The sequence below is a fragment of the Elephas maximus genome, chromosome 13, assembly GCF_024166365.1.
Source record: "Elephas maximus indicus isolate mEleMax1 chromosome 13, mEleMax1 primary haplotype, whole genome shotgun sequence".
NCBI classification, from domain to species: Eukaryota; Metazoa; Chordata; class Mammalia; order Proboscidea; family Elephantidae; genus Elephas; species Elephas maximus.
Window position 1 is genome coordinate 53,479,944 of NC_064831.1, and position 13,930 is coordinate 53,493,873.

Genomic DNA, 13,930 nt, shown 5'->3' on the forward strand with positions numbered 1-13,930 from the left:
AATTTGTGGACCAAAAGGTGGCCCAATACTGCTCATTACAAGTTCCCTTTCCCTATTAGGTCTGTTGACTGGGTTTGGGCCAAGTTCAAAGTTTCCTTCCCTCTCTTCTGCTGGCCAAGCCCTTCCGTCCAGCTGCCTCCAACTACGTCACTTGCTAATCAGAAATATCTGATTAGCAGTGCTCTGGGCATGCTCACTCTCTATTTCTTACTAGAGCCTCAGTCCCAGGTCTCTGCCAGCTCTTGTACCCTTGGGTCTCCCTGGACAATGTTGAGCCTCAAGTACCATTTGCCTTCTCTGGAGAGGTGGAGGGTGGAGGGCAGAGGCCTTTGAACCGTCCCACCCCACCTCCTCCTTCTCCCGTTAGAATGGGAAATCAGAACCCCTGTGTTCCTCCTGCCAAAGTACCACCCCCAACATAGTGGCCCAAGTGTATATTCTTAGTTTGATCTTGGCCCAGAGCGAAGCTCCTTTTCCTTGAGGTGGGGTTCTCAGAACCCCCTGCTTGCCATGAGAGTTAGTGCTCCTTGTTACCTCAGTCTGCTGATCTGCCCCTCACTTTCTGAATTATATCCAGCCTTGCTGTCACCCCATACCTGGTCAACAAGGGCTCACAGACTCTTTATATTAAACAAGGGTGCTGGTGTCAGCTTTTCCCCCAACTAAATCTTCTAAGGTACTTTCCATCTCTAAAATTTGGTTTGGTTTTTCTACCACCGTTAATGAATGGATGCCTCCACATGTCAATTTTCCAGTTTTTAAATGCTATTTTTATTATTTGCTTTTTAAAAAATGATGAAAAGTTTCAGGCCCTGGTGGCACAGTTGGTTAAGTGCTCAGCCGCTTACCAAAAGGTTGGTGGTTGGAATCCACCAGCAGCTCTACAGGAGAAAAGACCTGGCAGCCTGCTTCCATAAGGATTACAGCCTAGGAAACCCTACGGGACAGCTCTACTCCATCACGTGGGGTCGCTATGAGTTGCAGTCCACTTGTGGCACAAAATGACAACAACAGGATTTGCTTTTTAAAAAATTTTTTTAAATTTGAGACATGCAAAAAAAAAGTATAGCTAATGTAGAAAATTTCCTCATTGATGTACCTAGCACTCAGCTTTAGAAATAATAAATTATAGACAGAGCTGAAGTCCCCGGTGGTCCCCGCCCTGATCCTTTTGCCTACATTTCTCTCCGGAGGTGTATTCCACCGTTTCCCTAGGTGTCCTCCTGTTGGTAGACATCTCAGTTGTTGCCACTGTTTTGCCGCGAGGCTCAAAAAGGAGACGACGTTCTCCTACATGTCTCGTCGGGAAGGCCGGATGTTCATATGCCAACGTTTTATTTTAATTACTTTTTGTTTTGGTCTTTGTGAGTCTGGGTAAGTTGCCTCATCTCTCTGGGCCTCGGTTTTCTTAGCCACAAAGGGAGGCCTGTACTAAGTAACCTGGAAGGTTCTTTCCAGGTCTAGAATTCTGTGATTCTCTTTCACACTTGCTTCTCTGCCTTCTTATGTGTACCGGTTATGAGTATACTTTCAGCCTGAGAATCAACTCGGGGTGTATGTGTGTGTGTGTGTGTGTGTGTATATGTAATCATACATATATATATGTATAATATTTAAATTAAAAATGGAAATGGCTTTACTGAGTCCTTTGGGGATGCTTTCTTATAACTTAGATTTGCTATTTTACTGACTGGATAAATATTAATGGTAAGATTGGCACTGCTTTAAAGCCATCAAAAAAATGAATGTTGGGACATATTTGAGCCACACAGATGCAATTCCCGAAGCTTGTCTCCTGAAATTAGATGCTGGGCCGTGTTGCCGGGCTGGTTCGGCCTCATGCAGGCTTGTGGGCCATGGATTGCTTATGAGTTGGGATGACTCAGGCTTGTCATTTTGGACATGAATCAGTGTATCATGTGCTGCCAAAAATATGATGCTGTCTAAAAGGCTATTGAAATATGAAGGGCTTTTTGCCCTAAATTTAACACCCCCTAGAAGCTGTGGTTTTGGGAATTGTGTAGTCCTTTTTTAAATTAAAAAAAAAAAACAACAAAAACCAAGGTTCCTCCTGAGTGTCAGGATGAGCTGTGGTTCTTGCTGCTGTCAGCATGACAGCTCCCTCCTCCTTTGTGGTCTGTAACCCTCTGGGGTGAGGAGACACCCAGGTGTTTGGAATTGTGGACCTGGGGACTCTCCTGTTAGTGAAGGTGATAGTTTAATGCAAAGATGTGGCAGCTACATAGATTGCTCATGGTCCTTTTTATTTTCTTCTTTTCTGGTTCTTGGCAGAACACTAGACAAAGTTCCCTTCGAGAAGTACTGTAGGTCATCACTAAGTTCAACAACATGTGTAACTGGGTGGGAGTGACCACTACCATGAGCTGTCCGTTTCATAGAGCCGTGAATATGAAATTTTATTAATTAGACACTTTTGAGTATTGTAATGGATATCATGATTGATTCTGACAGCCTTTCCTTTGTCTTTCCTACTGTAGCATCCCTGTGGATTGAGCAAGTGGCCTAGCTCTGGGGGTTGGTCTTGATTAATCTAGATTTAGGGATGGGTTTAGATTAATCCAGTCTAGGTAACTCCCCATGGCAGGGACTGGTTCAAGAACTCAGCTTCAGCTCACCAGAACACGACATTCTCATAGTTATAAGACCAGAAATGCCTTGGGAGCCAATTTAGACCAATAAGACACGGCAGAAAGATTGCTGGAGGCTTTGGGGGAAATGTTTCCTCACTTTTAAGAGAGCCACAGGGGAAGGGGATCTCTTTTCTTCTCAGTTCTGCTGTTGTGGTCAGGAACTGCTGTCAGAGGATGAAAGCAATACTCCCAGGAGGGCAGAGCCAGGGGAAGTGCAGAGAAAATGAGCTAAAGCTACTGGATTGAGCCAGCCCTGAACCCCACCTCACCATTGGGCTTGTTACAGGCAGTCCTGGGTTACGAACATCTAACTTACATACAGGAATTACAGGGACAGGAGAGAGAACTGCAGGGGTGGAGCGGTACCTTTGGAGAGTGGTGGAGAGTGGGTGGCCATGCACGCCATTGGAGAAGAGAAACAAAAGGCCTAAGTAGAGTGGTGCTGAGGGGACAGTGAGGGAACGGTGTAGGCTGCAGTATCCTCAGGAGATGGGTGCACCTGCACAGACTGGTATTGCCAGGCTGAAGAAGTTAAATCCACAGCTTCTTAGATAGTGCAGTGACATTACCACAGGGACTGTTGAAAGCTATTCCAGCACCGGCAGGTAGGGGAATTAGAGATGTTGGCATGGCCTCGCAGGAAGATGTTACCGTCATCCATGCACCACATGACAACAGCAGTAGGATAATAGAATCTGAATGTGTATTCTCTTACATTCGTATGGAATTTCACAGTCTCCAAAGCACATCCGTACACATTACCTAATTTGTCTAAATAGGCCCTCTCAACAACTGGTTATATGAGTACATGCATGGGTGGGTATTATTACTCCATCACCATACTTAGTCACTCTGTGTGCTGAGCAAATAATCTGAGAAACTGGACTCTATGAAGAAGAACGCAGCATCAGGATTGGAGGAAGACTTAATCTGTGATATATGCAGATGACACAACCTTGCTTGCTGAAAGTGAAGAGAGCTTGAAGCACTTACTGATGAAGATCAAAGATTACAGCCTACAGTGTGGATTGCACCCCAACATAAAGAAAATAAAATCCTCACAACTGGACCAATAAGCAACATCATGATAAACGGAGAAAATTTTGGCATTTTTAAGGATTTCATTTTACTTGGATCCATAGTCAACACCCATGGAAGCAGCAGTCAAGAAATCAAATGATGTATTGCATTGGGCAAATCTGCTGCAGAAGACCTCTTTAAGGTGTTAAAAAGCAAAGGCGTCACTTTGAGGACTAAGGTGCGCCTGATCTAAGCCATGGTATTTTCAGTTACCTCATATGGATGCAAAAGCTGGACAATGGATAAGGAAGACCGAAGATAAATTAGTGCCTTTGAATTATGGTATTGGTGAAGAATATTGAATACACCATGTACTGCCAGAAGAACGAACAAATCTGTCTTGGATGAAGCACAGCCAGAATGTTCCTTAGAAGCAAGGATGGCGAGACTTTGTCTCACGTACTTTGGACATGTTAGCAGGAGGGACCAGTCCTTGGAGAAGGACATCATGCTTGGTAAATTAGAGGGTCAGTGGAAAAGAGGAAGAACCTCAGTGAGATGGATTGACACAGTGGCTGCAACAATGGGCTCAAGCATAGCAATGATTGTGAGGATGGCACGGGATTGGGCAGTGTTTTGTCCTGTTGTACATAGGGTCTCTGTGAGTTGGAACTGACTCGACTGCATCTAATAACAACAATACTTCTAACAAATATGAATAACAGAAGGATAGGTCAGTAGCAGGTTTCCTAAATGTTTTCAATGAATGCAGAGTGAGACTTTAAGAGAGCCTCAAAATAGCTTTGTTGAATGAAGATGGTAAAGTTGCCCGTTACTCCAACTGCAGACAAAAAACAACCTTGAAAGAACAGGAGTTATAATCCTAATAAACCAGAATAAAAGAAGTATTAACTGGCATTTTGACATACATCATCTTTTATTTAAAATGCAAATGAACTACAGTGAAACCTGTGAGAGCTGAAACTCTATGGGACTGCCTTGTTATTCTGAGTCTCGCCAGTTTTCCACCTTTGACAGGGTGCAGTCTTATCACTTTCCTGTCGCTCGTTTTGGTGGAAAGTATTTGAGTTTTCCTTCTCTTGATGGTTTCAGCCTTATATGGGTTCCGGCTTTCGCCGCTTTTACCATACTGAACAATGAAATGGTGGACGTTAACCTTCTAATCGAGTAATTTATTCTCCAAGTGTAAAGTAGATATTTTGAAAGTTTTGAATTTTCAAGAAAATATTAATAGCAGTAAACATTTATTGAGTGCCTACCCGGTGATGGGCGTTGCTCTTGATGCTGGAACCACGCAGGATCAAGGAGGATCCCTAGAGGGTCTTTGTTGTGCTGCTTTTGGAGTTACATAAAAAGATAAATCACAGTAAAAATCAATGTGTGTTGAATCATTTTTTTGTGGTAAAATATATATCACCTAAAATTTGCTTTCAACCAGTTTTAAATGTATAATTCAGTGACATTAATCACATCCATCAGCTTGCGCTACCATCTCCTCTGCTTCCAGTTTTTTTTCATCACCCGTAACAAAAACTCTGTACCCTGTAATCACTACCCCCCACCTCCCCTTCTCCCCTGCCCCTAGTGGCCACTAATAAACTTTGGTCTCTGTGCATTTGCCTAGTCTATATACTTCACATAAGGGGGAATCATACAATGTTTGTCCTTTTTTGCCTGACTTGTTTCATTCAGCATATTTTCAAGGTTCATCCATATTATAAAATATATCAGCACTTCGTTTCTCTTTATGGACAAATAATATCCCATTGTATGTATGTACCACATTTTGTTTGCCTGTTCATCTGTCGATGGACACTGCTTGTTTTCACCTTTAGTTGTTGTAAATAATAGTGCTGTGAACATTGGTGTACATGTATCTGTTTGAGTCCGCTTTCAAGGTTTTGGGTATATACCTAGGAGTGAAATTGCTGGGTCATACAGTTATTCTATGTTTAGTTTTTTGAGGAACCGCCAAACTTGTTTCCCATAGTGCCTATACCATTTTACATTCCTACTAGCAGTGGATGGTGGTTCCATGTATTAAGTCCAAATGAGTGATGGCATCAGTAGATTCTGTTGGGGGGAGGCCCATTGATGCTAACGGTAACGTGCATTCTGTGTTGCTAAGTTTTGCTTTTGCCATTGCAGACCCTGTGATGCTGAAGGGGAAATATGAGCCAGATAACCTGGGGATATTGGGTATCAGATTGTGTTTGTTAATACGTAGCTATTAGTGAGGGAAAAGAATGATTGAGAAGCTGGACTGCTGCTTTAGCTTGGGTGTGTTTGTTCCCTACGTCAGGATTCCTTAGAGTACCTAAGAAGGTTCCCTGGGGGAACAGTACGATACAGAGAAAAAGCAAAAAATCCAATCTGTTTATGCCTACCAAACCAAAAACCCAAACCCACTGCCTTCGAGTTGATTCCAACTCATAGTGACTCTATAGTACAGAGTAGAACTGCCCTATAGGGTTTCCAAGGCGGTAAATCTTTATGGAAGCAGACTGTCACATCTTTCTTCCACGGAGCGGCTGGTGGGTTTGAACCTCTAACCTTTTGGTTAGCAGCCAAGTGCTTCAGCCACTGCGCCACTAGGGCTTACCCATTTATGCCTAAGCGTTATATAAAGCTGAAGCGGGGAAGCAGCCTTTTTCAGTTGCTCTCAATATTTTTATGTAGAAACATTGTAGTAACATAGCTGTTGAAGGCCCGCCCCCCCCCAAAAAATGCAGTTAATGTTTGAGTTAATTTAAAGGATACATAATTTACATGTTTTCCTGAAATGTCTTAGAAATCACTTTAAGGGATTCTGTATAGAATGCAAAAGAACAGAAAAGTCCAAAAGCTGAGCAACCAGATGAGGAGGGTTTAGCAAATAGCAACCATGTTGTGTCCACTGACTGCTCCCCTCAGAGAGAAAGCACCTTATTCTTGAAGAGTTACAAGCTGGTATTTGTAAAGGGCTTTGTAGTTCTTTGTAGTGGAAATCTGCTAAATAAGGTTGGGGGTGGGGGTGTGGAGAAGAAGTGAGAGGAGAGAGGTGGGAGGGAAGTAGTAGAGGGAGGGTTAAACCTTTGAAGTGCCAGAGCCTCAGATGACTTACACATTTCACATGCTACCTATTGGATCCCCATCCAGCGAGTCTCAACTGTGGCTACAGGTTAGAATCACTGGGGAAATGGTAAAATTACTGGTGCCTAGGTCCTACCTTTAGGTCCTACCTCTGACCTATTAGATCAGAATCGCAGAATTTTGAGGAGGGGCAGGATTTTTAAATGCATTACTAGTTTTAAAAACTCCACAGGTAACTCTGACATGCAGCCAGGGCTAAAAACCACTGTAGCTACTTCAGCTCTAGCCAGTAAGTTGTGGAAAACGTTCATTAACATATATATATAAAATACTTGGTAACTATGTAAAATAAATGTGTAGACTTTCCCTTATGTGTATCAAATGGATGATATACCTCCTCATCATTTATTGACTATCTCATTATCTGACATTTTGCATTTGCAACAACAGTAAAAAAAAAACAACTACTATCCCACTCTTTCAAATGCATAAACAGCGTACATCTGGCAGTAACGAAGGCTGCGATGCGAGGCAAGAGTAACACTGGCTGTGATGGTTATGTGTCAGCTTGGCCGGACCATGATTTTCAGTGGTTTAGCAGTTATGTAATGATGTGGTCATCCTCCATTTTTGCGTAACGCTGATTTTCACATAACAACCTGGTCATGTCAATAAATGAGGACTGCGTGTATTTTGTCCCCCCTTAGCCAGTTGCAGATTCTGAAGAATGGAGTGGACAGAGACAGAGGAAGGCATTTTAAAAGGACCCACACCCTTCTTTAAGGAAGGGTTGGAGTAGGGGTGGGAAACATTGTTTCTGTGTCTTTCAGGAAGTAGAAAATATGGCATGTTCTCAGTCTATCTAAATTATGTACCTCTGGGGGATGTGATCCATTTGTGTCAAAATAATGAGGCATCTGATACGCTGTATTTAACATGTGTGGGAATTCTTTGCAGAGTAATTAGCATTCCTTTCTCCGGCCTGCATTCAGAGGAAACATACCATTCACACCCTCTCTGTGTTCACATTTTCCAGTGCGTTGGAGAACTTTTTCTCAATAGAAACCTTTGTGCTTTTCCTAAGAGGACTTGGATTATAGTTGAAGAAACTTAGCATGTCTTTTTTTGTTTTTCTGGCAGGAATTGATTTTAAAATCAGAACAATAGAACTAGATGGAAAGAAAATTAAGCTTCAGATATGGTAAGTACACGCACACACACACACACACACAGCTTCTCCATCAGGAATTGGAAGTGGACATTAAAATGTGAATTGTGAGAAGTTAGAGGCATCCTGTGGTAGCTAAAGGATCTTTTCTCTAAAATCAGAAACAAGGGGAAAACAGGTTAAGTATTGAGCGTCCTTCTAAGGTATCTCCACCAGGGGTGGGAAAGTGAGGAGTGACATCAAAAGAGATCTGAGCATGCATTCATCCAAAACTGTTTAATTTTATAGGAGAAGAAATGAAATTCTGAAGAGTGTAAGTTACTTTTTCATAGTTATTGCAGCTGTGAATTCAAACAAGGCAAAGTGGTCATGTGGCAAGAACCCTAAGCAGCAAGTACAGCTCTAGGTTCTAGCCTTGACCGCCCCTAAATTCAGGTGGCTTTGGGTCGGGTGCTTCCCCTCTCTGGGCCTGCTAACCTCATTTATGAATTGATGCGTTGGATTGATGACCTTTGGGTTCCCTTCCAGCTTTGAAATTTTATGATTTTTTTTTGCTTATTCTCATTAAATAAAGAAATGAGGAGGACCACTGGACTGGGAAATAAGGGAGAAAAAGTTATGTTTCACATCTTTAGTGCTGTAATATGCAAAGCACAGATCTCCTTGTGATCACCTACCTATGGCCGGTGAATTCCTGAAGAATTTTTCAAACTTCAGTTAATAAATATGGTTCTTCCAGATCACTAGGTTGAATGTTTTTAGCTTGAACTCAGGATCTCTTAGATTTCTTTAACTTCATAGAAAGCAAAAAAACAAAGCTGGTTTAACTACTTTCAGTGCAGTGCCTTGTATGGCGCCATATGGCTTTGGGGCCTTGAGGAAGGTTTTTGGTGATATTTGCTGATCTACTGTTTTTTACTGTGTGATGATGGCAGCCGTAGACCGAATTTAGACATTTAGAGGGCATGGACTGAGAAGGTGGCAGGGCTGAACAGTAGAGAAATGGATGTCAACTTTTTCCTTAGGCTGTTTTTCCTCTTTGAATCTCAGAACTGGGGTGGAATTTGAACATTATATTGAAATCCACCAGCTCTTTTTTTTTACAGAGGAGGAAAGTGGACCTTAGAGTGGTTACGTCCATCTGAGAGCATACGTGAGGTTTAGTGGTAAAACGAGACAGTACCATATATCCTGGAACAGACCATCAGCTTCCTGGGTAGCCTCGTATAGTGGGTCTCTGTGTGCTTTACTGGAAAACATGGTGACGGTTACCACAGGCTGCCCTTTTCATCTGTTGGTATTTAGTAGGAAGCCAAAAATCTTAAAGAGATAAAAACTATTTTTAAGAGAGAACCAAAGAGAATTCCTGATTCCATGCTCTGCAGTCCTGATCATAGCAATAAGGAGCACAGGTTCCTGAGTGTTTCTAGGAGCCTGAGGATGATCAGCTAGTGAGGACTTACTACAGAGCAGCCAGAACATCATGGCACCGTCTAGTCAGTGTTGCCCTCGGCAGCACAGAAGTGCCTGTTCGGTCCTCACGACCCACATTCAGTGTGGTAGGGCTTCTCCATCCACGCTGCCAAATGGGTCTAAGTCAGTAGTGTGTTAGAATCAAGAGAATACGGTTCGTCTTCGTCTGCTCAGAGGTGCTTGGCCTCTCTTTTCCCCATGGCGTGTTTTCCGTGTACTAAACAAGTGCGCACATATGTAGTCCTGTCAGTCAGAGAATGATAGGATAAGGTGAGTCCTGGCCCTGCATCGAACAGCTGAGGCCTAGGATCTGGGAGTCTCATCCAAGTGGATTAGCTGTTTCGTGCAGAGCTGGGCCCACAGCCCTCCTGAGCCTGCCGCCTCTTCTTCAGCGCGAGGATGATGGTAAGATCCGCTGTGCCAGGCTGTGCACACATCATGTGAGACCATTTGAAAGTGTTTTGTAAAGTAGACATAAGTGTTAATGTGTTTATTGATGGTTTTTAATTTACTGTATTGCCCTTGGTCCTTGATCTGTTGTTTGAGTTTGCTATGCATTAGACTTCTCGTACTTTTCTACAGATGCCTCTTGCTCTCTTGCAATAAAATTGTACAATTTAGTTTGTCCTAGTAGCACAGGTGGTGAATTAGTTTTGGCTGTAAGTGGCAAATTTGGGAATATTGTTTTTTCCAAAAATCAAGGAAATTTATCTTCCTTTAATTGGATTGCTTCTACAAATGTAATTAGGCAGGTTTGCATTTTTTCGAATGTGTTTTAATGGCATGCCATCCACTAAAAAACAAGAATATATGAAAGGGTTACACAATTTTGAGGTGCTGTTCATGTTTAAAAGACTTTGGAGACATTGCCGAGGATTACACATTCAACTCCAGCCTCCCCTTCAACTACAGGCCCACAGCTGAAATAGTTCTTGAGATCCATTTTAGTGTGCTCTGCTGAACGGAATTGACACAGTAGTAAGTCTAGCTCGATAGCTTGCTTTGTGCAGAAATCACGCTTTGAATCATGAGAGCAAAATGTCTTAATCATTAAGTACTTACAAAAAGGATTGTAACTACCTCCAGGAGTCCCCAGAATTCAGAACTATTCTGTATTCCCTCCCACATGTGTTTGAACCAGTACAACTTGCTAGCTCCTCACAGGGCCCCTGTATTTCCCTGTGGCTGCTTTTACCATCCAGACCAAAAAAACCCGTTGCCGTTGAGTCGATTCTGACTCATAGCGACCCTATAGGACAGAGTAGAACTGCCCCATAGAGTTTCCAAGGAACACCTGGTGGATTTGAACTGCCGACCCTTTGGTTAGCAGCTGTAGCGCTTACCCACTATGCCACCAGGGTTTGCCTTTTACTATCAAGTCCAAGTTTTTCACCCAAGTCACTGTGAGCTCCCAACAGGCTCCTGTGGCCACACTGCCTCCAGATGGCAGACGCATGGTGGGTTCCCTTGTACCCTTCAAACCACTGCGCCTGTGAGCAGACCAGTGTTATATAGCTCCTGCTGCTTAGGGTCTCTCCTCAGTGATGCTGGTCATGACTTTTAAAGCCATTCCTTCTCTGTTTCAAATTTTAGGGACACAGCGGGTCAGGAAAGATTCCGAACAATTACGACAGCGTACTACAGAGGAGCCATGGTGAGTGTGGTTTAGGGTTTTGTAACTCTTCAGGTGAAAGTCAAACATGAACCTTCATTTGGCAGGATCATAGCATTCAAGCTGGGGTCTAGTACTATGGGGGAAATAGACTGATAATGAACACAAGACATTTAAAGGGGTTTTTGTTATGTTTATGTTTGGTAACTGTATACTTTGCCATTGGTCTTCGTAATAATAATCAGATGGTTGGCTTGTTGATGTTCTAGATCTCCTCCACATGTTGAGGTGATTGTATATTTTTGTGATTTTTTCTTCTAAAGACCTTATGCAAAATCTTGGCAAACCACAAGCCTCCGTGGCTCAGTATTCATTTTCAGCACCTTCTTGTCATTCAGCCCCAGTGCCATCACCCCTTCTCTCTTGCCACCTCTACAACATCCACTGCTTATGCGTGGAGGCTCCTTGGCCAGCGTTCTGCCAGCTAACCAGGAAGTAGCTAAATGATCTGTGATTTGGGGGCTTAGAGTCTGGTGAATCTTGATTACCCAGTCCTTCTGTGTTACATCCTGACCTTATCCTTGTTAGCATAACTTCATTGCTTGGTTATTTTCCATCTGAGATACCTGAGCCATTCAACAACCGGTTTATATTGCATGTCAGCTCTGTGCAGGTGCTGTGTGGTCTGGGAGTACAGTGGAAATAAGGCAGTTTAGCCCCTAGAACGTCAGGTCCAGACCAGGGCTTTTACCTCTGGTTTTAAGGCCTAAGCCCTCACAAGTCGAAGCCTTGAATTTCAGTGAAACCCATTATGCTCAGAAAGTTTTTGAAGGTTTAGTAGTTGAGATCATGAAGCCAACCTATGGTTTGTGGGGTATCAGCTGCCACCACACCCAGTTCATTACTTGAAAAACTGTTTTGCTCCCAGGAGTGGTGCCAGGGGTGATGGAGCTGAAGGGGATGCTGGCTGGCCATCCCCTTGTCTCCAGGAAGGCGTGATCAGACTCTACAACCCCTTCATTATCATGCTGCCCTTCCCTCCTCCCCACCTGTCACTCAGCCTCAATTATTTGGGCAACAGTAAATCATCCCCACAGAAAGATTAAAAAAAAAAAAAAAAACCCGTTGCCAATGAGTCGATTCCAACTCATAGTGCCCCTGTAGGACAGAGTAGAACTGCCCTATAGGGTTCCCAAGGAGCTTCTGGTGGATTTAAACTGCTGACCTTTTGGTTAGCAGCCAAGCTCTTAACTACTGCACCACCAGGGCTCCACAAAAAGATTAGGGATCCCTTTTTTAAACTTAGTCACCTTTGTACTACACACCACTAAGCATTTTGTATGTGTGTATTCACACACCACCCTAATAAGATTGTGAAAGAGAGTTGCAAGTGGCTCTGTTTTGCTTAGATTGGAATCAAAGTGGGAGGGACTGACTTATCTTGTATGCCTGAAGAGGCTGGTTGGTTGGTTTCCCCCCAGGAAGGACTGTAGAGATAAATAAGACCTGCTCAACTTGAAGGATATACTCAAGTGTCACCGAATTGTCCGAGTAGAAATTGTTGAACTGCTGTAGCTTTTGCTGTGTATATTTTCACCAAATAAATTTAAAAAAACCAAAAAGAACACCTTCACAGGGACGAGTTGGAGTTGTTTACAGGTAGTTCCAATTAGAGGCTTTCGATGCACACAGCCTTTCTATTGACCATGATTTGTTCTCTGGGAGGGGTGTGCTGACATCACGTCAGTGCTTGTTTTCACCAGCAAGTGGGTGGGAGCACTGAGAATGTGGAGCAAACGTCCAGCTCGAATGCCTAGCTCTAGTCCGTGGAATGAAAGATGAGGTCGTGGAGACATGCTGTTTAATTTAGATTTGGGGATTGTCCGCCTTCGCATATCTACTGCCTAGTCCTTCTTCACGTTGCTTCAGAACTTCAAATAATTAGAAAGTTTTGCTCTTCTAGAGTCGTGTCTTTGCTGTTTTGAAGGCAGGGATTTTTATCTCTCTTTTCTGCTGTAAAGCCAGTGCCTACAGTAGTGCCTGACACATAGTAGATGTTCCATAAATGCTTGCTTGCTGAAAGAGCAGCCAACAATAAGCAATGAAAAAAGTGGCACATCTCATGCCTAGAAGCAGCCTTACATAAATCTTCAGGAAATCCTGCTCTGATAGTCTTTTGGCTCTGTTGGGTCATGTGTTCTCACTGGTGGGCACCATTTTCAGTAAGTGGTAGTTATGGCAGGGTTCCTTTGGTTGGTTTGGGTATGCAGCATGTTGGTAAGTACTGTACTGGAGTCTGCCAGATATCCAATTCTGGAAATGCTGAAGTAGTTAGGGCTGTAGGACTTAGTGTCCGATTGACTATGGAGGGAAAAGTAACCCCCAGGTGTCTACTTGGCTTGCTGGCTGGTTAGGCATTGGCTTTCACCAAGATGAGAGGAATAGAAGATTTGAAGGTGAAGAAGACAACCTCCTGTTTTACTTAGTTGAGTTTGTGGTGACTACGGGGAATATCTAGGTGCTTATGTCCAGTCTGTGGTCTTTAGGCACATCTGGCCCCTGCCTACCTCTTCGGCCTCATCGTGTGCCCTTCCTCTGTGATCTATGCACTCCTGGCAAGCTGCCTTGCTTTCCATTGGGCTCTGAGCTTTCATGGACTGCAAGATATTTATAACACATCTGTTGTGTGCTAGGCACTGTGGGCTTTCCCTCTTCACCTTGCCCCGGACCCCTCTGTCCAGTTCAAGTCTACTCAGTCCTTAGGCTTTGGCGTTGATGTTGTTCTCTACAGGGAAGCCTTCCCTGACCACCCTAATCCTCCCAGCATAGGTTACATCCCTAGTATATGCACTCAGAGCACCCTGTGCTTCTTCATAGCAGTTGTAAAATTATAATTAATTGCATATTGATGGT

At 43.3% G+C, this 13,930-nt stretch overlaps 1 protein-coding gene across 1 annotated transcript in view; it reads left to right on the forward strand.

Moving 5' to 3' along the window:
- The window catches only part of RAB8B (RAB8B, member RAS oncogene family), a 71,370-nt gene that overhangs the window by 47,283 nt on the left and 10,157 nt on the right, over positions 1 to 13,930 (forward strand). The window contains exons 2-3 of the mRNA XM_049905468.1: positions 7,905 to 7,965; positions 10,999 to 11,059. Of these exons, the coding sequence (XP_049761425.1) occupies positions 7,905 to 7,965; positions 10,999 to 11,059 (122 nt within the window). The remainder of the gene's footprint in view (positions 1 to 7,904; positions 7,966 to 10,998; positions 11,060 to 13,930) is intronic.